The 25476-nt window shown below is 35.7% G+C and overlaps 2 protein-coding genes across 8 annotated transcripts in view; one reads left to right on the top strand and one right to left on the bottom strand.

The window, feature by feature from the left end:
* The window catches only part of CASK (calcium/calmodulin dependent serine protein kinase), a 387224-nt gene that overhangs the window by 137294 nt on the left and 224454 nt on the right, over nt 1-25476 (bottom strand). For all 6 annotated transcript variants that reach the window (XM_054566530.1, XM_054566532.1, XM_054566531.1 and 3 more), the window contains exons 6-7: nt 5853-5955; nt 351-526 (exon numbers count right to left, since the gene is read on the bottom strand). In XM_054566530.1, coding sequence (XP_054422505.1) covers nt 351-526; nt 5853-5955 — 279 coding nt within the window. The remainder of the gene's footprint in view (nt 1-350; nt 527-5852; nt 5956-25476) is intronic.
* GPR34 (G protein-coupled receptor 34) lies at nt 11756-16847 on the top strand. 2 transcript variants are annotated; one of them, XM_054566537.1, is made up of 3 exons: nt 11756-11843; nt 12476-12574; nt 15280-16847. In XM_054566537.1, the coding sequence occupies exon 3, from the start codon at nt 15307-15309 to the stop codon at nt 16423-16425; it is 1119 nt and encodes a 372-aa protein (XP_054422512.1). In that variant the 5' UTR covers nt 11756-11843; nt 12476-12574; nt 15280-15306; the 3' UTR covers nt 16426-16847. The 2 variants fall into 2 exon arrangements, with proteins under 2 accessions (XP_054422512.1, XP_054422513.1); XM_054566538.1 differs by lacking the exon at nt 12476-12574 and having other exon boundaries at nt 15204-16847.

Here is a 25476-nt window from a genome sequence, read left to right as displayed (position 1 = left end):
TTAGGATCTCTGTTTTCTAGCCTGAACACAGAGCTGGCATCCAAACAGGGCAGAGAGACTTTAGCTGGAGCACAGAGGGAAGGAGAAGGGAGGGGCAAGGCAATGGTTTTAAAGCCAGTCCCCTTTCTTCTACTCAGATGATGGTTTAGCTGATAGTGACTCAGAAATGTACTTGTGGCCTATGTTGCCCACAAAAGCTAGTGGGTCAAAATGTAAGCTGAGAACTTTTCTCTGACTTGGTAACTATGCGACAATCAATAAGCAATTCAAAGACAGAGAGTTACTTCAAAACACATTTTTCAGAATAATTTAGTATCAATGGAAAAAGTAAAACATTCATAATATATTACCTTATATTTTCCTTTAATAATGCCTTCAAACAATCTTTCCTTGGTTCCATAAAAAGGCAAACAACCACTTAGCAGGATAAAAAGGATCACGCCACAACCCCAGACATCTACGGGTTTTCCATAAGGCTCTCTTTTGACAACTTCTGGGGCCATAAAATGAGGTGTTCCAACACGTCCTACATTTAAAACAACAACATCACAGAAAACATGTTTAAGGTAAATGAGTTTCCACTCCCTCATTTGAAAACTGAAAATAATAGAACCATAGTGTGAATGAAAAGTTTAACAAAATAAACATTCTCTCATCACCTCTGCCCTCCTCCATAAAATCAAGTTTGCAGAAGGAAATAAATTATTTATCTAATCACTTCTAACACTGGTACTTCCTAATGAATTCAGCAGTGCACAGCAAGTATTTACTTCTTGTTTCATGAAGAAGCTGTTTAAATTTTCTAATTTTCACAAGTTAAAAAGTAAAAAAAAAAAAAAAAATAGAGCAGAGCCAGGTGGAAGAGTCAGCAGGCAGTGTGGCTGCTCAAGAAAGAGCTGGGAGGGCCTGCCCTGGGCAGGGGCAGGGGCGGGCATGGGTGGCACAGGAGGAAAAAAATCTGTGGAAAAAGAGTACTTTCAACTGCCAAACAGAAATTCTCAAATTAAATCTAATGCTGAGAACCCTTATTTAGAGTATGAATTTCAATCTGAAATTTTGTTCAGATTGTAGGTGTTGATTATAGCAATTAGCAATGATTAGTAATATTGTGTTACAGGATTTTTAAAGTTTCCTTCTAACGTTAACATTTGAGGAGAATGAGGGCCAAATACATGACATAAACCACAGTCAGAAGCTCTTGCCATTCAATTCTTTTTTAATTTCATTTTCTTTAGAGTTGTTTTTTTTTTTTCCTACCAAAACAGGCTTTCTGGAAGAAATAGGATAGTAGTTGTTTGTATACTAGTAACCATCTTTAATTCAGTATTCCAAAGGGATTCTTCTTCTACCATAGAAAGGTTTGTACCCTGTAGGGAAATTATTGTGGGAAGGGCACAGGGGGCACTGCCCAACAGTTTCGGCAGCTCTTCAAGCTGTATGCAGGCTCAGCCTCCTCCTTCTCTCTCTCTCTCTCTCTCACCATGCAGAGTCCAAGATAATTTTTACTTTGAACATTGCATAATACTGTGATTTAAGACCTTAGAGATCTTCTAATTCAGCTAGAGAGAATGTATCATAAAGTGGTATTTAGTGATTGTCAAACTCGGCTGGGATAGGGGCTAATAAAGCAAGGCTTAGTTTGTGTGCTGGGGATGTTCCTTGCTGCAGATCATTATGGTTCCTCTCCCTCCCCCACAATAGAAGAGATTAAGTTCCGGGTTCAGAGAGTGAAAATGTTTCATTTAAAAGATATGGTAGATCAGTGAAAACTCCACTGGTTTGAAAATAATATTTTTGTTTTGTTATGGCCCCATTTTGCTTCCTCAAGTAACATGAAGAAGCTAAAGTGATGAAACCTAAGCCTCCTACTTTGTTAACAGCCTGGGAGAGGGTGGGGCTGTTGGAGATTCACCTTGTTTTGATGGACAGGAGCTGGCATGAGAAAGGAAGAGTAGGACAAGAGATCAGGGTGCCTGCTGGCAAGTTTGCATGATGCTTTGAAACTCAACTTACCTCCTACTACTTCCCACACAAGAAAGGTCCAAGCTAGTCAAAATGGGGGGCCTCACTTTGAGATTAGTCAGAGACACCATGGAAAGCCCCAGTCATCCTGAGGAGCTTCTCTACATTTATCTGGACTGAAGACTACTCTGAGGTGGAGAATTAGGGTTCATCCTTAAGGAAGATGCATGTATTTTGGTTCAAGAATTTGCTCATAGATGATAGAAGGAAAGACAATGGTAGAAAGAATATATAGGGATGATCTTTTATATTTTGTGCACATCAGTAGAATGAAGAAGTACTGGAATTAACCTTTACTGACCACCCCCAACTCCTCCTTTGTGATCTCTTAGCTTTTCCCTTTTTTGTGGCCACTTGATTTTTATGACTTTGACCACAAAATTCTAAGAGGAAGCCTATCATCAAATCAAATGAAATGCCACTGTATTATGACACACATCAGATAAACATTTAAATATTTAAATGCTATGCTTTCTGATAATATAATGAAACCTTATTACCCAGAACCTCAGGGAGGGAATTGTTTTGAAATGCTATATATTCAATACTGTAGAACGTGAATCTTTATGTACCCAAACCTTTTTACTTTAATAATTTTGGATGGCTATCTTCCTACAATTTCCTGACTTCTTTTACACAAGATGCTGCACATAATTTAACCTTTTCTTGATGACTCAGAATTGTCATTGTGGATATCACTTAGAGAACAATGCTATAGAACAGGAAACCTTCTGAGGAACTTCAGAGGTATGCAAGGGTTGATTTGTTCAGTATTAAAATACTGCTGTGCTTTCCCACTTTTGGTATCTGATTGATGTATTTTCTGTTTGGCTTTCATTTCTTTTCTCTCACTATGCTGGCTCCAGCCTCAGCTTCTAATTTGTTGCATAAAATCTGCTATTACCTGAAAATTAATGAACAATCTGAATCTTTCATTTAATAACAATTTCCTAAGTGCCTACTAGGTCCTAGACACCACAGTAGGTGCTGTGGACATACAGAGGGATAAGCCATGATCCCCTGGACCCTCACAAAGCTTAGTCTCTGATATGATCACGGATCTCTGCATCAAATGCTACATGGAGATATGTAGCTCAAGTAGTTATGGTAATATGGAAGAGAAGGAGTAGGATACCTAACTTGGGATGGTGAAGCTCAGTCTGCTCTTAAGATGAGATGATTGTTAGCTCAGGCTTCAAGAAGAGTAAAAGCTATCTAGATAGATAAAATCACAAAAGGCATTCGAACCAGGGAGAAGAAGGGTACAAGGTATAAAGGAACACAAATCCAGAAAACATTCTGTAAAACGAGAGCACACCAGCCTCAGAGTGTCTTTAGATGCTCACTTGAGAGGACAATCTGCAGGTTTTAAAGGTAAGAAGAGTCTTGCTTCTATTATAGTGATTTCTAGGTTCTTAAGTTATCTTCTGGATAAGTTTTCCAAATAGCTGAGTTTCAGATAGGAGAAGTGTAAATTCAGGGGTGGACAAAAGTAGGTTTATAGTTGTGAGTACATGAAACAGAGAGTTTATTCTTGTATTATTTATTCATTATTGTATTACTTATTTGTACAACTCTAAGCTTATTTACCTACCCTGTATATGTAAATGGTTTTTACTATATGGAACATATAAGGGAGAGAATTCCTTTCTATTTGGAGGACTGAGTGATCAAAGATTCCAACTGACAGGAAAAGAGCTTTCTGCTAAAAATCAGCAAATTAGTGATAAATATTAACAAAATTTTCAAGAGTACCTTAAACAACAGGAAAGCTTTTTATAAAAAAAAAATCACTTATTCCTATCCACATATATCTTATTTTTAAAGACAGTATAATGACTGAAGTAGTTATTTCAAGACTATAAGGACATGTATGTTAAGAAATGACAGTATTTTGACCACCAGAAAGTGTTTTAACTCTACAGGTACTGATAAAAATAAAATTTGCATAACACAATTTTGGTTCAAAATCTGCTCTAAAAATACACAATTAAGGGGAAAGGTTCATGGACTTTTGGAAAATAGATTAACATATAGAAAATGTCCAGGTAAATATAATGAATCTGTTTTTCCAATTCAGTTGAGATGCACACTAAAATATGAAGCCCATGCTGTTGTGGATACTAACAGGATGCAGATGCAGATTAATAGAAACAAAATCATTATATGTGAATTTCATTTAATTTTATCCCATCAACCTTAGGGATATATTTATCAGAAATTACTTGTTACAATTGTGTAGTCTTAACACAAGAGTGGTCTGTACAAACACCAAATTTGAATGTTAGTTTAACAGCAATATTTGTTTAAAAACAACAATTAAGATTTTTAGTTGTTTTCAAGATTAATTTGGATCAGCAACGTCATGTGGTTGTCCCAAAAGCTAAGGCAACCTGGGGAGCCTGAGGGAAATTTAGTGATAGCCCCAAGCTCCTGTGCGCCAGACTGTACCTGTAGTTGTGTTCAGTTCTGGCTCTGTACTTTGTGCACAGTAAGGAGATTGTGAGCCAGTTTACAGGAAGCATGCCTAGATTAACCCAGGCAAGTTAATGTGGACAAAGACTCCAGGGAAGACGACAGCTATCTTCAAACATCTGAATGGCTATCACATGGAAGGATTAAAACTGTTCGGCCTGGCAAAAAGTCAGAATTAGGACCACTGGGTAGAAGTTACAGGAAGAAAAATTTCTATTCAATTCAAGATGAATGTTTGAATGAAAAACTCTGAATTAGGGAAAAAAAATCAATTTTTAAAACTATATTCAACTTGCAGTTTCTCATATCACTGGAAATGATTAGCTGGAAGAAAATGCAAAACAGGAAGAAAATTTAAACCTAATTTAATTTTAAAGGGCAATGTGGTGAAATAATGATTTAAAGAATAAAACTATGACTCATGGCTCATTTTTCAGTTGATGGTCTGTGTTAATACTGCTTTGCTGTTTTAGTACTAGGGAATGAAATATCCCGTGTAACATTATTTTGATATTTATCATTTGTTAGGTATCTGAATTTAATATAAGCATCCTTGAAAGATGACAGGTTTTAAAAAGTCCCATTGGTATTTTCCGTATTTTTCCTCTTTGTGAAGGCTGGCAGTATTTGGAGATAGAAAAGAGAAGGAAATGACTAGAAAACTGACTGTCTGTAGAATGGAGAACTAAGTAATTTGCAAAACTAAGGAAGAGAACTAAAAACAGAGCAGCATTCTGAGCTTGAGTCTATTCAAAGGAACAAACAAAAAACCCAAACACTTAAATCTGTAATTAGCATCCACCTCTGTACACCAGTGAAGAAAGCCTCTATTTCAACTTTTCTTCATTCTCTGGCCTGGAATTTTCCAGTTATGTTTTGCTTTGGCTAATATTAAATTAGTCTGCATTCACATCTGCTTGCTCTTCCCAAATATACAGATTATGGCTTGAGCAATTCTCTGACAAATGGAAAGAGTAAAACAGTAAGAAATTAAAAACTAGCTATAGATGTAAGCCTGAAAGTAGATAATGCATATAGTTTTGACTTGACGTCATTTGGTCAGTTCAACTTTAAAAGTCACTGCTTCAAATATCTCTGTATGTAGGGTCTCTTCTCTGTTAAGTGCGGAGGATACAAGTAATAAAAAGACAGCCTATTCTTAAGGGACTAAAATTCTAGTTCTGACTACAGAGTTATTAAATACAAAACTATATGATGGCACTTTTGGGGGTGGGGTAGGGTTGGGTGGGATGGGGTATGAAACACTGAAGAGAGGCTAATATTCACTTTGAAAGTTTTACACTAGCCTAAAACTGACCAGGTTTTGAAGAATATTTTTAAAAAAGTGTTCTTACCTCCAGCTACAAGTCCAGATTCCCCTAATTGAATAGCTACCCCAAAGCCCCCGAGTTTAACAGGTGCAGAGTTTTCCTTTGAGGCGAGGAGAACACAGTGGGGCTGAAAAGAAAGACAAACAAACAAACAAACAAACAAAAAACCAAAAAATAAGGATTAATTTAAGATGAACAATTCAATTTACACAAAACCAAGTAATGTGACAATAGAGTAATACATTAAAAATTTCTGGAATTATTTCAGATGCTTGAATTATTTGTCCTATTCTCACTTACGGCTTCCTCCAAAGACTTACCTGTTTTACCTAATATTTTTCAGGAATTATTTGCTTCCAATATTGGGGTATGGTGCTAAGAATTACTCAGGATTCTAATCACTATGTTGTACACCTGAAATTAATATAATATTATATGGCATCAATAATTTAAAAATAAATTTAAAAAAGAATTAGGAAGCATGGATACTTAAGATATATTTTCTGTCTTTTTCATGCAAGGTTCTCTTTCTTTGAGTGACAGTCTACATTGGTTTAAGGAAAAATATATCTTACACCTTGTGCTAAAATGTTTCCTGAAACCTCTGACTTTACCTACACTTTGTCTTGGCCCTTAAGGGATGCTGATGGTCCTTTTTTGTCCCCCCTCCCACCCTCTTTCTTTTCTTTATTCATTTCACCCCTAAGTAAGAAGAGTTAGATTAAATGCCTCCAATTGAGCCCAGTTCCTAGGGAATTCACTGCCCTCCCTGGGCACGCCTTTTCTCTGAAACAGCCCTTTCTTTGTGGGAATGGGAGGCGAGAAACCAGAAAGGGGGAAGGAGATACTTGGCCTGCCTCTAGCCAAGAAATTGGAAAAATATCTATAGATTCTTTCAATATAAATTTTCTGAGTTTGATAATATTACTGTAGCTATTAAGAGGATTTCTTATTTTTAGGAGCATATAAATAGGTAGATAAAGCGATAGATGAGAGAGATTGAGAAGAACAAAACAAATGTAGAAAAATGTTAACATATGGGAAACCTGAGCAAAAGGTGTCTGCAGTTCTTTGTACTACCCTTTGAATTTTTCTGTTAAGTCTAAAATTATGTAGAAACAACCCCATTTCATTTTAAAGTCACTTAAAAGACTTCTTGTGGTTATGCTTTTGATTTGTTACATAGTAAGGTCAATTTGTTTCAATTAGATTTTGGCCTAATTTGATATTTTAATTATATAAAACAGGTATGTAGTTCCCAAGTGAACACTGTAAATAAATACCATTCAGAGAGGTCTAGCTGTTGTCCCCTCCCCTCATTCCCAACCTCTTTCTTCTCATTGGTAACTACTGTTATTAGTTTTTGGTTTATCCTTTGTTTTTTTGAAAATAGGGAAACATATATAAATATTCAAAATTTTCCCATAACAATATATCCGATAGATGACTCCATAGCAGTACCTAGAGATTTTCAGGCATGTTTGCTTTTGTTTTGTGTTTTAAAGAGAGACAGTTGTGTGCTGATGGGAAAGATCTGTAGAGAGGAAATATATTTCCAGGAAGTTGCGGGGGACAGGGCGAAATGCACAAGTGGGGTGGGGGGTTGGCTCTGGTGACAGTGAAGAAGGCAGGGGTATAGGAGCATTTGCAGATACAGACAGATGCAGATGTAGGAAGATGAGGAAGTTCTCTTCTGAGCACTTCTATTTTCCATTTACTTTGAAATAAAAGTGATCATCAGGTGGGAGCTGGGAAGGGGAGGGCGTTGTTGGCAATTTGAGAAGAGTGAAGGTATGAAAAAGCATTTTCTAAGAATAGGAGCATGAACTGACTAGGGCGGTTGCTTTCAAACCATAGCATCAGAATCACACAGATTTACTGGCCTCCGCCCCCAGAGTTTGATTCATAAAGTCTGGAATGAAGTAAAAAAATGTACATTTTTAACAAGTTCCTGAGTGATGTTGATGCTACTGGTCTGTGAACTGTACTTTGAGAACCACCAGACTGAGGAAACACAGCAAGACTCCTGACAGCACATGGACTCACTAGAGGTTTGTGGTCATGAATTTTAAGTGAGAGCGATCACCATGACTGTGTGAACCTAGCAGTCCTCATTTTACCTGGCAGGGGGAGTAGGTGGTGAGCTGAATTTAACCAAGGTTGGGATTTAGATAAAGAGAGGACAATGATGTCAGTTAATAGATGGCACCAAACAAGCATATCCATTTATTTCTTCTTTTCTACTTATCTTTACATAAATAAAAAGCTAAGATAACAACAAAGGAAGAAAGAGAGGGTGAGGGGAAGAGGATATATAGGAATGAGTTAAAGGACATATAGACAGTAGAAAGTTCATAATGAACAGGAAAAAGCTCATATAAAGAAGAACTAGAAAAAGATTATATTCAAATCTGGTCACAGTAGGACAAGGGAACTGAAAATTTAAAAAACATAATTAGTATTTTGAAAAGGGATGGCTTAGGTGTGGAAAAATACTAACAATATAGAGGGAAATATTTATATTCAATTTTATGAATGCTAATAGATAAACATCTATTTAATCATAAAAAATTAAGTCAGGATTGAATATACTTGCACATCTATGTTTATCTCAGCATTATTCACAATAGCCAAGAGGCAGAAGCAACTCAAATGTCCATTGACAGGTGAATGGATAAAGAAAATGTGGATATACAATGTAGTATTACGCAACCTCAAAAGAAGGAAATCCTTTTACATGCTACAACATAAGTGAACTTGACAGTATTATGGTAAATGAAGTAAGCCAGTCATAAAAGGACAAATATTGAATGATTTTACTCAAATCATATAGTCAAAATCAAAGAGAGTAGAAAGGTCGTTGCCACGGTGGGAGGGAAAATTAGTACTTAGTGGGTACAGAGCTTTAGTTTTGCAAGATGAAAAAGTTCTAGAGATCTGGTGCACAACAATATAAACATACTTAAGACTACTGAACTGTAAATTTAAGAACCCAGGCATGTGCCCTTGACTGGAAATTGAACTGGTGACCCTTTGGTTCACAGGCCAGTGCTCAGTCCACTGAGCCACACCAGCCAGGGCTTTTTTAAACTTTATTTTTATTGTTTACACCATTACAGATGTCCCCATTCCCCCTTTGCCCACCTCTCCCCTACCAATGTCCCCCCTTTCCCTCTGACCATCACTGTACTTTTGTCTTTGTCTGTGGGTTGTGCATATATGTTTTTTGGCGAATCCCTTTACCTTCATCCAACCCCAGTCCCCCTCCTCCCCTCTGACAGCTGTCAGTCTGTTCCATGTATCCATGTCTCTGTTTCTATTTTGCTTGTCAGTTTATTTTATTAGATTCCATATGTAAGTGAGATCATATGGTATTTGTCTTTCACCAACTGGCTTATTTTACTTCGCATAATATTCTCCAGGTCCATCTATGCTGTTCCAAAAGTAGGATTTCCTTCTTCTTCTTTCTCTCTCTCTCTTTTTTTTTTTACAGCTGTGTAGTATACTACTGTGTAAATGTACTACAGCTTTTTTGATCCACTCATCTACTGATGGGCACTTGGGCTGTTTCTGGATCTTGGCTATTGTAAATAATGCTGCTATGAACATAGGAATGCATATATTCTTTCAAATTAGTGTTCTGGGATTCTTAGGATATATTTCCAGAAGTGGGATCAATGAGTCAAAAGACAGTTCCATTTTTAAGTTTTTGAGGAAACTCCATACTGTTTTTCACAGTGGCTGCACCAGTCTATGTTCCCACCCAACAGTCGTACTTGGATTCCCTTTTCTCCATATACTCACCAGTACTTGTTTGTTGATTTATTGATGACAGCCATTCTGGCAGGTGTGAGGTGCTATCTCATTGAGGTTTTAATTGGCATTTCTCTGATGATTAGTGATGATGAGCATTTTTTTCATATGTCTATTGGCCATCTGTATGTACTCTTTGAAGAAATGTCTATTCAGGTCCTTTGCCCATTTTTAAACTGGATTTTTTATTTTTTGGTGTTGAGTTTTAAGTTCTTTATAAATTTTGGAAATTAACCCCTCATCAGATGTATCATTAGCAAATATGTTCTACCGTTCAGTGGATTCCCTTTTCATTTTGTTGATAGTTTCTTTTGTTGTACAGAAGCTTTCTAATTTTATGTAGTCCCATAAGTTTATTTTTTCCTTTGTTTCCCTTGCCCTAGGAGATATATTGGCAAAATATATACACAAAATTCTTGCCAGTCTAATACAGTAATCAAACCAGGCCAATGCGGTAGTCTTCCTTCTCAAAGTTTGGGGGTGGGGTATGGGAGAACGTTTAAGAGCTACAAAATAATTTTACTCTATCAATTTAAAAATATTCTGTCCTATGTGTCATATTTATAACAAATTAAAAGCTCTGAGGAACATAATGTTCAGAATAGTGTATACACCCAGAAATAGTTAGAATGTTACCTAAAGTTCAATGAGTTAAATATTATTGAGTGTAAACAAAGCTGCAGAGAAACAATCATGGGGGAAACCCCCCCTAACTTCTTTATTTTAAATGACAACAAAAAAGAGAAAGTGACATTAGAATGCAGGGCCAGCAATTACATAAAAGGACAGATAGTGGTTAAATATCAGATTAGGACCAAAACAAAAACTGCAGAATTCCTTCATTATTTTCTCTAAAATACAGGAGATACTTCAATTTACTGGGCACAGTTTATCATGGTGATACGAGGGAGAATACCATTACAAATCTCATCTATTTCTAAAATTATAAGATTGTTTTAGAAAATAAATCCAAGGTATTAAAGGAATACATGAAAATATACTAAAATAATGTACAAATCAAGCAGAACTTAAAAAATTAATGAAGAACATAATTCATTACTAAGGTTAGTATTATTCAATACAGGAATGCCATTTTATGTGAATAACTAAATTTCTAAAACAAATCTAGAAAGAAACAAAATGAATGATTGTGTTTTGAAAGTCCATATAGCACACAGCCACACAGGTCTAATTCAATTTATGCTCTACTTCTTCGGAGTAGTTCATCAACAAACATGGTCAAATAAGGGTCTCTTTACCATCCTTGATGGCTTTCTGGCTACTTACAAAATAAAGTCCAAATTCTGGACATAAAGAAAAAGAAAAATTGTTCCCCAAGAACAAGCAACTCTTGTAAACAACAATTTACATTTCATAGAATTATCGGAAATTTATTTCAATATTGTCACAGCCTAGAACATACTCTTATGAGTTCTAATAACAGTTGTATCGTAAGAAAGATCCTTCTTACATTTAAAAATTATTTGAAATTTTTTTAAAAAAATTACTTGATATCTTGAACTAGCAATAGTGACTAGTATGTAATTATATTGATTAAACATTACTTTGCTAAAATTATACATTTTCAGGATATAAAATGCATTGATAGAAAATTAATTTCTAAAAATTGTGTGATCAGATATAAAATTAATGAAGTGTTATATTTATTGTATCACATAAGAGTATGACACCACAGGTACTATTTTGTGATGTGTGAGTTTATGTTTTTACTTATGTATCTTTATTCTCACTGTTATGCTTTATAAATAATGAAATATTTTAAAGAAAAAAGTTCATGTAGCATATTTTGGTATAATTTTTAGAAAAAATAGAAAATGCGTATTTCTGCTTAGGATTTATACTGCTTCTTTATTTTGAGGGGTTAGGGAAAACTTCTCACAATTGTCAAGGTGAAAGTATTCATATAAAAGATTAGTTTCCTAAAGTTAAGTGTTCACTGAGTTTATAGATAAAGTTGTTACATAGTGGTAGGGCTTTCTAATATTTTTACATGAAGTCTGAGGGCTGTCATATTGAAAAAAGAAAAGGAAAAAAAACCCTATTACCACATGCAAATGTTAAAAGAAAACCCTAACCAACTGCACCACAGACCAGATGGAGGAACCCAGCTGACAGATGATGAGTCTCTGTGTCTAGGGAAGCTTGGGGTTCAGTGCCTTTTACTTCAAGGGAGCCTGAACTGTGAGTATTCCTTGATTTTAACTACATAAATGATCCTTTATTTTAGTTAAAAACTGATATATCTCAATATTGAAAGTGAAACTTGCTTCATGGTGACACTTTGCTTTCAGAAACTTGAATAAACTGCTTGAATAATGCTTCTGGCTTGACTTGAACTTGTCTTCTTAGTTGCTTGAAGTACTTTAGGACACTGAAAGTATTTAAGCTCATACTCCCGATATTGTCACATTGTGTGTACTATATTTTATACATTACCATAAAGATGTGCAGCTCTACTTGAATCAATTAAAAGTTATTTTCATATGCAACAGATTTTATTTCCAATATATTATAAATGATGTTTAACATTAACTTCATTAAGTTATGCTGTCCCCCTAGTGTCAATGAAAATATTTTCATTATTATACTGTTACTATTTTATGGTAATTACCAGATTTATTAAATTTTAAGTTTTGTGCTTCAGAAGTAAATAAGGTGAATATTAGAGAAAAGCGAGAGCAAAATATACTTCAGTTAATTCAACTAACTAAAATTAAAAAAATGGGGCTTAGACATAAATTTATAACAAAACCTAATGTACTAATAGTATTATTCCCAGAGTAACATGCTTTCAATTTCCATTCTGTATGCAGCAATTAATGCAATTTTTGACAAATGGCCTGAATGATTCAGTCTTTATCATGATGCAGTCAAACTACAAGTGGTTATAGGTTGCTACTGTTGCCAAACAGGTATGTCCTTTAATATAACAATGTGATGTCTGCACAAACATGCCCAAATTGCATTTAAAAAGCTTTTGCTCACTGGGGGCCACAGTGGAATCTGTTGGGTTCATGAGGCTTCTAAATGAACCAGTTGAAAAATATTGGCAAAGGTAGGGTGGTGGTGGGTACAGTGCAGCACTAACACGGGGTCGCAAACTTTAGGATTTGCCAAGTAACAACATTACAAGTTCATTTACCATCTCCTATCAGAAAACCATTGTAACCACTTCAATATAGCTCATGTCACAAGCAATATCCACAGAGAAATTTGTCTACTATTTGAACAATGTGTTTCATTTCCTGTCTTCACTGGCAATTGTTAACAAATCAAGTAAGTAGTTTTAAAAACATTAATAAATGCCCTTAAGGGCATTTAACACAGATAGTGGTTAAATATCAGACTTAACCTTATTGATGCATTGTAAAGGAGGCAAAATGCAGCCATTACTTTAAAACAGAATTTAACCTGTTAATTTGTTAATAAATGGCTGAACATTAGCCACCTAAGACATGGTTCTAAATGATGGTTACTATTACTATTTAAACAAATACATTGCTTTTGTTTTATTTTATTTAAGTTTGAAAATAAAGCAAAACCAGAAAGGTTTACTGGCGATCTTGTCTATTATTTATTTTATTTGCAGGTTTTAGGATATATGTTTTGTGTTAACAGCTTTCTAGAAACATCTTGATTAAGTTTATCAGGTCTTGAAGGAAGCTAGAAAAGATGTGCTCTAGGATAAGTGCTGAACATTCTGATGAATAATTTGTTAAACTCTTTGCAGTGGAACTTCGGTTCTCAAACTTATTTTGTTCTGGAAGGGTGTCCGAGAAGCTATTTGTTTGAGAACTGAATCACACTCATACTCGCACATTCTCTCCTTTGTTTGTCCCCTAAGAGATGTATGCCTGATCATACAGGTATCAGCCTGAAAGGGTTCTCAGGTTGAGAACTGGACTTCTGTTTGACAACGAAACTGTTCAAGATGGGACACGTTTGAGAACTGAGATTTGACTGTACTTATTATAATGGACATAGTAAATACAAAGATTAATACCTTTTCCAAAGAAGTCAAGCTAGATGGCATAATTTCTTCTTAGAATTGTTGATGTGGATAATGTTAAAGGAATCACCTTAGTATACTGCTCACAGAACTCATCATTAATAAAGAAAATGGTGATCATATATGATGAGGAGGAGAGAGGCTTGGTGAAAAGTATCAGAGGGTTTCAAAGATAGACAGATCTGAGTCACAACTTGGGTACTGCCATTTAAGATCTGTGTGGTCATAGGTAAAGGTCATAACCTCTTGATCTTTCATGACCTCTTTTGTAATAGCTACCTCACATGGTTATTATAAGGATTATGTAAACGAAATATCATAACTATGCTTAACATACTGCCCGGTACACAGCAAATGCTAAATAAATATTAGTTAATGGTTCAGCTGTCTAGCTCAAGGGTTCAGTTCTGCACGCACATTAGAATTCTCTGAGGAGCTTTTAAAGGAAACCATTGCATGGAGCCCATTCCAGACCAATTAAATCAGATCTGGGGATGAAGCCAGGCATTGGTGTCTTTATAAAGTCCTCAAGGGGATTCTAATATGCATCCAGGATTGAGAACCACTGAGAATCTCTTCTACAAAGTACCCAATCAGTAGTAGTCTGGACAATCTCTATAGACCTTTAGTGACTGCTAAGATAGATGGCTTCATTCTAAAAAACAAAAACAAAAAAAAATTTCTTTAAAAGAAAGCAAGATCTGTCTCTGCAATTTCTATTCATTGATTCTTGTTCTGCTTTCTGAAGATACATATTTAAGGTGAAATCCTTTTCTCCACGTCCTTGTAAAGCATTCACATCTCCAGGGAAAGGTGTCTACTTGCTTTAACTCGCTTCAACTTTGTTCTCCTGAGCAGGCAGGTGCTGTGTTCCCTACATCTGTTATGTTAATTGCATGCTCCTGTAGGCCAATGATTTTAATTATGACCAACTTGGTTTTAGGTTGAAAAGGAAGACATTTAGGACCTTTTCTCTATTCCTACCATGGAATGAGACTGCCACAGTTTACCTCTCACAGTTTACCTCTGGCTCAATGTGTGTCAGAATGAAAAAACGCCACATACGAGGGAAGGGGCCAAGGTGGGAAGCTGGGCAGAGGCCAGCAGAGGGCCCAGCTCAATTATGGCTATAACTGCCTTTAGGGAAACTGATGCTTATCTTTGAAAAATATGAGCTGTCATTTCTCTTCGCCTCCATCTCTATTCCCATAACAACCTCCCTAAACAAAGATGATTTCATATTTCAGTTATTGATTTTAATATAATAAATAAAACAAACCTTGAATATATATCACAGCCATAGGAAAGGTTAGAGCAGGATATTCCATAAGATTCTATTATATTTTTGCTGCTTGATTTTTATACCATAGTGCTGCTACATACATACATAGTGCAGATACTCAAATGATCCAAAGTAGGATAAAAGTAAAGTTTCTTACAATGTCTGAAAAAAAATCAGTTATTATTTATGCTTGGAGTGAAAGTAACTTATTAAACTAGCAAATGACTCAATGTTTGGTACTCTGTTGTAGGAAAAATCTGAAGACCTTATAAAAACTACATATGAAGAACATGCCATTTGGTAACTTCACTTTTTGATCCCTACAGAAGGAGAGGAGAAGTCACACCATAACCATGACAACTATTTCAGTCAGCAGGTGGCCTTGCCCCTCCCAGGGAGCATGCTTTGTAACTAACCACAGCAACCAAGCGCTACCACACAACTCCTCAGGAACAGGGAATTCTACTGACTGCCGCATGGATGAGAAATTATTATCTAATATGTTAACTGTATTCTACTCTGTTATTTTCATTTTGGGACTGTTTGGAAACATAATTGCTCTCTATGTATTTTTGGGTATCCACCGTAAAAGAAATTCCATCCAGATTTACCTCCTTAATGTAGCCATTGCAGACCTCTTACTTATCTTCTGTCTCCCTTTCCGAATAATGAATCACATTAACAAAAACAAGTGGACACTAGGTGTGATTCTTTGCAAGGTTGTGGGAACACTATTTTATATGAACATGTACATTAGCATTATCTTGCTTGGATTCATCAGCTTGGATCGCTACATAAAGATTAATCGGTCCGTACAACAACGGAAGGAAATAACAACTAAACAAAGTATTTATGTTTGCTGTACGGTATGGACAGTTGCTCTTACTGGATTTTTAATTATGATTAGTTTAACCCTTAAGAAAGGAGGTCACAATGACACAATGTGTTTCCATTATAGAGATAAGCTTAATGAAAAAGGAGAAGCAATTTTTAATTTAGTTCTTGTGGTAATGTTCTGGCTAATTTTCCTACTAATAATCCTTTCATATATTAAGATCGGCAAGAATCTAATGCGGATTTCTAAAAGGAGGTCAAAATTTCCTAATTCCAGCAAATATGCCACTACAGCCCGGAATTCCTTTATTGTGCTTATCATTTTTACTGTATGTTTTGTTCCCTATCATGCTTTCCGATTTGTCTATATTTATTTACAGCTAAATGGGCCATCTTGTTATTGGAAGGAAATCATTCACAAAACCAATGAGATTATGCTGGTTTTCTCATCTTTCAATAGCTGCTTAGATCCAGTCATGTATTTCCTGATGTCTAGTAATATCCGCAAAATAATGTGCCAACTTCTTTCTAGACGATTTCAAGGGGAATCGAGCAGGAGTGAAAGCACTTCGGAATTTAAACCAGGATACTCCCTTCATGATATGTCTGCTGTAGCTAAAATTCAGACTATTTCTTAAAGCATTTGAGGTGAACATGTTAAAAAGCTTCTTAATTCCTTGAAGAACTAAGTGTTATGAAATGAAACTCAAGCATTTACAAGGGTCGGATCTTCTCAAATCTCTTCTTATTTGTGATATTTCATTTGCTTAATTGTAATATATCTCAAGGCAAAGAAAAGCTTACACTGATCACTAGATTTTAAATCTGTATGTAAATCTTTTTAAAATATACTGGTAAGCTAACACTCTTGTCATAGATTATAAAGTTAAGTGAAACTTATGACTTTAACACCAGAGTAACTAAAGGAAATGTCATAGTTTGTCAAGTCACTAGAGTAGTTACTCAAAATTAAGTACCTAATTCTATTTTAAAGTGTGTTTAAAAGTAAGTTAAATGATTTGAGGACTGATTTAAAACGTCAGAAAATATATGTTGATTGTTACTTAAAAAGCTTGTAAATTTGCCACTGTATTCATTGATGCCTAAACTTCTATAACAGGTGAAATGTTAATAAACTTCTAATAAAAAATGAAATCGTTGCCTAGATAAAATGGAAAGAATTGAAATATTGTGCAGTAAAATAACAAAAACAACAACAGATGAGCTAAGAATTTCATAACCTAGCAAAAGGACTTAAAACTTAGCCATCTTGAATCACACTTTGACAGAGTAAAATTGAAGATGTGTATACCTTATACATCTTACAGAACCTCAAACACATACAAGAACACATATGTAATGATGTTCAGTGAACTACTGTTCTTAATAGTAAACAAGTGGAAACAACCTAAGTGAGTATGCATCAGCAATGAATGGAGAAATAACCTGTGGCTCATTCACAAAATAGAGTACTGCACAGCACTTCAATGAAATGAACTACACCTGCATACATCAACGGAGTTCTCAAAAACAATGCTGAACGAAAAAACAAACTGCAAAAGGGTTATGCAACATATGAATGCAGTTAGTAAAATACAAAAATATATGAAACAGTACTATATTCTTTATGGATCTAAATTTATACAATTAAAATAAAAAAATGCATAGTAATATATACAACATGTGCACCAACTAAAAGTTAATGGTTATATCTGGAGAGATTTGAAGCAAACATGGTAAAATGTTAATGTCTGTTAAATCTGTGTGGTAGTATTTGGGTATTTGTTATATTATTTTTGGCATATTTCTGAGTGTTTGAAATAGTTCATAATAATAAATAACACTGTAGATTAGAATTAAAAGGAGCAAATTCTGAAATTTTTGTGAATGTTCAAAAATAACTAAAGAGTAAGATCTAAGAGAAAGAAATCTTACTCATCACTGACTTCCCAGAGTTTATTTAGTGACTTGCCTGGCATACAGGAGATCAATACGTATTTGCTGAATAACTGAATGGATGAGTGAATGAATGGAAGGATGAACAAGTCAGGAAGATGGGCAAAAGGTGCTTACAGAACTGAAAAAGGGGGTACATTTTGTTTTTTTCCTAGTCCTGGTCATAGCTGCAGAGAATATCATACAACTGTAATAAGGAGATGTCATTAAGGTAACCATTCTCAAAAGTTTGGCTGGCATTTGTTCTTTGGTCAAACACAGAATCAGAATGCCATTGACTGAATATGTAAAGGACTGTTCCGAAAAACTCCAAAGAACTATTCATAAGTTTCTGTCACGGAGTACGAGAATTATTTATAGTCAGAACACTTCTTGAAACTTCAGATAGGCCACTGGCTGAGAAATCAATATTGAAGAGTTAAGAATTTTGTTAGGGCTAAATTTATTTTCATGAGATTTGGCTTGTACACAATTAGTGTTCAGCTCTATTTCAGTAAGTGTACACAATTCGTTGAATAAAGAATAGGTCTATGCAGAATTATATTTTAAAAACAAAACCATTTGAGAATAAAAATTAAAATTTGCAGAAAAATTAGAGGCTCAGAAAAAAGTAATACAATTTTTATTAATTGCCTTGCTTTGACAGGGTTAACATCACCTATCTGAAATTCAGCATTTCTGCTTACATGATTTTAAATATTGCTTTTCTCTCATGTTCTCAAAATTAATTTTTTTACATTACTGATAAATATTTTATGTTCCTACATATATCTCTCATAAACATACAATTTGAATGGTTAAATTATACCATTTATTATTAGCTTTATGAAATATTAAAAGAAACAAACAGACTCATAGTCCTAGAAGTTGTCTTAAAATTTTATTGAGATGATCTCTATAAAGCCCTACACGATGACATTCATTAAAAAATTAACAAGTACACTGAGTTAAATCTTGCTATAATACTTGTGGTAAGATAAATTTTGATGAAAGTCAACCTGCCCATGAGCTCGTTATGAATTCTGTTTACCAATAGAAATTTCGCTAATAACATGCCTTAGAGTAACCTGAATCCCAAGAATGCTTCTAAATTTTTAGGAAAAAGCATGCTACTGGCTTACCAAATTTAATTTTTTATTAAGTGTTAAGTGTATGCAAGCAAGAAACACTGTTCCTACTTCCTCCAACCCAAGGTTTAGTTTTAGAAGCATATAGAAAAAGGAAATTCAGAATGTGTCCTCACCTTACAAAAAATCTCCAGAAAAAGTTTCTAGATAACATCTCACATATGCAAAACCAAACAAGGGCAAAGTTAACTGCCTGGCTGCCAGAGTGAGACCTAAATCCTGAGTAATGCTGTTAGTTTTGAAAAAGTATTGTGGGCAGAGCTGGGTTTGATCGTGGTTGAATTTCTAAGATCAGGTCGCTGGAAAAAGAAAATTCTGTTCTAGTACAGAAGGTTTTATTTTCAATTTCTTTTTAAAATAGATTTTTCAGTCCTGCTGATGTAAAAGTAGAACTAATATAATTACAACTCTTTGAAGCAGAGTCTGGCCGAAAGTTATTCACAAGAGGAAAACAGCATGAAATTTAGTTCTCTCAACAGGCAACCTGGGTTTCGCAGAAACATGTTAATGGGCTAATTATTTTTTAGCCTTTCAAAATATAAATGGAAATTTATTTTACAGGATATTAAAATATATTCTTATCCTTTAATAAGAACACTGTGGCACAGATGCAAAGATACACTTATTGGTGGAACAGAATACACATCTCTAAGCAAACCTTCAATGATACATGAGAAAATTATATGACAAATTAATGGCTCTCTAAAGGGTTGGAGCAGGGACAAATTCGAGGGAAAGTTAAGATTCTGTTAGTCATGATGGGCTAGAATCTTGCAAAGTGGGGTTAAGTTAATTTTTAAAAAGTTTCCTAAGTGACTCTGATACACTTTCCTCCCTTAGAGAGAATCATCATAAACAAAGGAGACACCACAAAAATCATTGGGGAAGGAAGGGATGGAGTAATAGACAGTGCTGTCCCTATTTAAAATAAAAAGTCAATTTACTGCCTCACCTAGTTTCTCTCTTCCCTTCTCTCTCTCTCTCTCTTTCTTTCTCTCTCTCTCTCTCTCTCTCTCAGACACACACAAATTATAAGTGGATGAAAGAGTTAAATATAAATAATGAAATCATTAAAAGATTTAAAAATATGTAAGAAACTAACTCATCTGTGAATGGGAAAGAAATTTCTATCGATAAGACAACAGAAATAACCATAGGAAAAAAATGCATAGATTTGACTAAAAAAAGTAGATTCCTTTTTTGGTCAAAAATCATAAAAATAAAAACAAAATCACAAACTGGGAAAAATATTCATGACAGATATGACATTGACAGAGAGCTTTTCATATCAGGCACCAAAAGACACCATGAATTTGTAAAGAAACTTGTATTTTTGATAAGAAAGCATGGGAAATGTAGAATATAATCTGGATTATGTCAACTCAGATGAGATAGAAACATCCTCACATTGGATGATGCGCTGTCTTTTTTCATAGCTACATGGTCCAGTCAAGAACACACTTCTGTAAGTGGCTGCTGTAGTATCTCAGTTGACTGGTCTGGTGGTGGTAACAGCAGACTCAGAACTGGAAGGGAAGTGCTAGCTAAGTTTGTCCTAAACTTCTACTTTGATTCTCATTTCCCCTCTTCAAGTTCACATGTAAGGAAATGGGAAGCGAATATAATGACTTACGTGCCTTTTAAAAGTCCAAGGTGCTTGACATGCATTATTATTATTGAATGCTCATTGCATTGTGATATATATGTCAGCTGTATTTTACAGGAGGGGATGCAAGTTGGTAGACTGTTATTTCATCGACATTGTGTCTGCTAAGACAATGCTTTTCATTTTCATTTCATTCTGCTCAAGCACAATGGTAATTGCTGAGGTATCTTTTTTTTCCCTTAAACATAAATTGGCATTAATATATATTTGAGGCAAAAAATACTACTTATCACTCATCAAGATTGTGTGATGTCAAATAGCCAAGATCTAAAGATTAGTTGCCTACCCATTAACATTTGTACACTCTGTGAAAACTGTGCCTGAAATATGGACAATAATCCAGTATGAAAGGATACAGGCTGAACAGAAGAAAAAAAATCTAATCAGAGCATCTCGTCCTTACTAGTTTTGCTTCTGGCTCAGGAAATGCATGAGGAACCATCATTAAGATGAGCTTTGAAAAAGGTTTCTAATTATGCTTTGGATACAGGTGTTGATGATGCAAGTTATTTCAGGAGCAAAAATAAACTGTTGCAATTATGCTATGATTTGGTAATTCTGCATATAATCTTTTTTATGAAACATTTCAAATATACAAAAAAAGACAAAACAGAACTTAACAGGCAGCTAAGCACTTATCATCAAAACTGCACAGTTGTTTATGTTTTGGCTTCTTTGCTTTATTGTTTTCTTGTACCCACACAATCCAAAAAGTTTAGAGATACTAAAGCTGATCTCAAGGTAGCCTCTCTCCTGAAGTTAGTGCATATCATTCTGATATGTAATTTTATACTTTTATAACATATGCATCCACAACAATATACACTGGTTTTTGTTTTTAAAATCTACACAAATAGTATCTTATTATTACATTCTTCTGTAAACTTTTTTCACTCAAATTAGTTTATGTTGACATATATGGTTCTCATTCATTTTCACTGATGCACTGTGGTTTTTTATGCAAAATGTTTTGTTGTGCAGACAAACAACCGTTCAATTCTCCATTTCCGCTAACAATGGGTTCTTAGGTGGTTTCCACTTTGTTACCATTAGAAACCATGCTCAAGTGAAGTGAAGCCATTCCATAGGGGGCAAGATTGAGGGAAAATTAGAAAAAGGGGAGGATTAGGAAGATGTTGGTATTGCCCACTCAAACACCGTCTAGGGGAAGAGTCTTGAGCAACAGACCTGGATCATTATCATTCCATTGGTAAGGTCATGGCAAGGATTATAGTGGGGCTGGATCTAATAGGTCTTCTTAGCCCAATGACATTAAACATTCAATAATGAACTGAAAGGTAGCATAACATACAGGTTAAAAAGGCGGTTGTTGCAGTTGGACTGCTGGAGTTCAATTTCTGGCTCTATCACTTACTATGTAACCTTGGACAAGCTCTCTTTTCTCTAAGAAAAGAGTTGGAATAATAGGAGTACGAAATTCATACTGTTGTTATGAGGACTAAATGAGCTGGCCAGTAGAAAACAATGTATGTAATCCACATACTCAAATACCAAGGGAAAGGTAGGAGAAATACATAAAATGGGATTGCCAGATGAAGGTAAACATCAGAACTAGGAGGATACACAGTGAAAGCCAACCTGGATCAAATGAGGTGGGGGGAAGTGACTCATAAAGGGTGATTTAACTTTAGCTTTTGTTAATAACAGTAATGTCCAGGACAGGAATGGAGCAGACTCGTTCTATTTTGTGCTGGTCAGAACCATACTCTGAAACTTGAGCAAGTAGAAGATGGGAATGAGGGCACCTTGCAGGATAACAGATGAAGGGCAGTTGAAAGAATGGGACTATTGAGCCTTAAAGCAGAAGACTAAAGGAAAGACATTAGAGCAAAAATGTGAGTATTGTGTAGCCTTGGGGAGAAAGAGGATCAGTGAAGGATAAAAGTTGCAGCATGTTTCACCAGATTGGGAGAGAGGGTTTTTTAATAATTACAGATCTCGAATGGAGTAGAAAGCCAGTGAGTTATTTGCTAGTAGAACTGTTTCACTGTATTTTGGATCCCCTGCAGGCTGGGAAGGTAGCAAAGCATTTCAGGCATTTAATAAAGTTTGGATGAGATGTTCTTTAGATCTCTTTAACAGAAGTTTTGTGTTTTACAGAACATTCGATGCCTTAATAATGAGTAGCTACTGAAAACCACCCGCCATCATGTGCCTATGCAGTAATACACTCAGGGCTACTCAAATGTGTGCAGCTTTGGGGAGGAAGCTACTTGCCGTATGTGTGGTCAATGGTCCCCAAGCAGTTTCCCTGAATCTTCTTTTGCAGCAAATTTGTCCAATGTCCCTTGCTCAGCACAGAGTAGGTGTTCATAAGTGTTTATTGCTTGAGAGATTGCTTAAACTGTATCTAAAATAAGTTGATGGATTCTGGGAGCTTTATGATATTTATGTTAGGTGTTCAGGTTTCTTTGCTTTCTTACTGACACCCCTGGTTTTGTTCTCTGTAATCAGAGTGGTCGAACAGGCTACCATATTGCATCCTGAAGTGGGGGCAAGATACCGTCCCGTAGATGGCGCAATATCACAAACTCAGGTGGAAATGGTAATCATTCTAATGTGCTATATTTTCACATTTTATGCAATGGCAAACTTCTCAACCAAAATATCTTAATGCTTTCCATTAATACTGCTGGCCATGCTAGTACAGGTGCTTTCCTGTTACTATTTCCTTTTTACAATTCTTCTTTCTTCTCCTATTCTATTACTTGCCAAGACTTTTCTAGTACCCCCAAATATCCTGCACCTCCGCTGTTTTCCTTTCTGGTACTCAGCAGCACCTCTTTCTCTTCCCCAACTTATCTCTTGTTTTCCTTTCTCACAACTTAGTGCTCCCCTCTTTTGTGTGTCCTCTGATCTGTCAGAAGCAGAAATGCTTTGTATCTGTAGAAATTCAGTTTGTACTCAAAAGAAAAAACACCGTTTCCTCCATATTAAAAACAACTTTCAGCTGGCTGCAAAGGGAACTGATGAGGTTTGCAGGCTTGCTCACATTCAGTTCCCCTTTGTGGCCAGTGAGACTTGAAAAACACTGGAACATACAGGGTCATCTCTTGTGGGGACTGATTAGAGAGCTCCAAATATATGTGGCAAGCAGTGAGAGAAGTCAGCTTAGTAAGTAAATATGGGTCTAATTCTCTGATAGCTTTGCATTTGTGATCCTGAAAATAGCGAAACCTTGAGAAATGACTACAACCCAGCATGGTGCAGAGAAAGGGTATAAGGGGCAAGCAAGACTGGTCATCTTTCTACATTAGAGCCCCCCATCTAAAGGGGATATGTGCCAAGACCCCAGTGGATGTTTGAAACCTTGGATAGGACCCCTATATATTATGTTTTTTTTCCCTAAACATATATACCTATGATAAAATTTAATTTATAAATTGGACACAGTAATAGATTAATAAAAATAATAAAATAGAATATTTATGACAACACACTGTATTAAAGTCATGTAAATATGGTCTCTCTCCCTGATAACCCATCAGATAACCAAGACGGCTAACAGGCAGGGAATGTAGATAGTGTAGAGACAGTGGACAAAGAGGTGATTCACGGCTTGGGGGATGGTGAGAGATTTCACTGTGCTGCTCAGAAAAGTACTTAAATTGCAAAGAAAAGGAGGGGCTATTTATAGAGGATAAAAAGTACAAAGGAAATGGTATCAATTCATGATACATTCAATATACCTTTTAATATAAGAAACAAAACAATCTGACAGCTCTAAGACCAGAGTGGGACATAGTGGGTGTCCATTTGCAAGTACATTGAACTTTTCTTTTTGGAATATTACCCAGGAAATGATGGACTCTGAAGTATACATATTATACTAATCCCCCCAAAAGAGCCAAATGCACTGCATTTTAAGGGAAAAAAATAGAAAAAGCTAGTTAGAACATTACAATTGCAAAAACATTAAAAAATGGCAGATTAAAATGTACTGCCATTAACATTATCTGTAGCTCCTCCCATCAACAGGTGAAGTCTTAGCCCACCTCCTGAATCTGGGCAGGTACTGTGACTTGCTTTGGTCAATAAAATATGGTGGATATTGTATGACATCAGAACAAGACCTTAACAGGCCTTACAGCTTCCAGTTTTGCCCTCTTGGAACCCTGAGACCATCATGTTGTAAATAAGCCCAGGGTGAAAGATGACATGGAGAGAGATGCTTGGCTTGCACACCCACCCCAGCTGAGGCTCCAGACATGTGCGTGAGGCCACCTGTGCTGAGCTGCCAGATGACTACAAAGCTACGTGAATGACCCCAGGTGAGACTGACAGAAGTGCCGAACCGAACCCAGAACAAACTGCAGAACTGACAATGAACAGATGGTTGTTGTCATAAGCCACGAAGTCTGGAGGTGGTTTGGTACACTAGATAAATGATGCACATAAAATATAAATGGAAAGTATGTGTGCCATTGATTTCTAAAAAGGTGCAACAAATTTACTAATTCTGTTAACAAAAATATAATGCTTGGGATTATTTTACTTGAAAGCTCCTCCCCCTTCTGTGTGTGTGTGTGTGTGTGTGTGTGTGTGTGTGTGTGTGTGTGTCTGTCTAAGAGAGAGAGGGAGAGATATCTTTCAAACTACTGCAGGGTGGGGAGTGGCAAGGTTTTTGAATTTAATAATAAACCATGTGTTCTCATGGATAAAAGAAACGCATGTCCCCTGATGGAGCTCGTGAGGCAACTGGTTAGAGGTTTAAGATGAAGCAACCTGCATAGGATTATACCTGCTGTGTTAGGCTGGCAAGTGACTACACAGGAAATGACTACAGTGGAGGATAAAGGTGACTTCTCTATATGTTCTTCATTTGGTGAAATGTGTTTTGAATTATATTGATTAATAGTCATGACGTTTTCATTACAAGACTTTTAGTATTGTTTGACTTTTAAAATGATGTCTATTAG

The sequence above is a fragment of the Pteronotus mesoamericanus genome, unplaced genomic scaffold (genome assembly GCF_021234165.1).
Source record: "Pteronotus mesoamericanus isolate MK-2021 breed Mesoamerican mustached bat unplaced genomic scaffold, CSHL_Meso_final contig_173, whole genome shotgun sequence".
NCBI lineage: Eukaryota > Metazoa > Chordata > Mammalia > Chiroptera > Mormoopidae > Pteronotus > Pteronotus mesoamericanus.
Note: the sequence above shows the minus strand (reverse complement) of the source record. Positions and strands in the feature narration are given on the sequence as shown.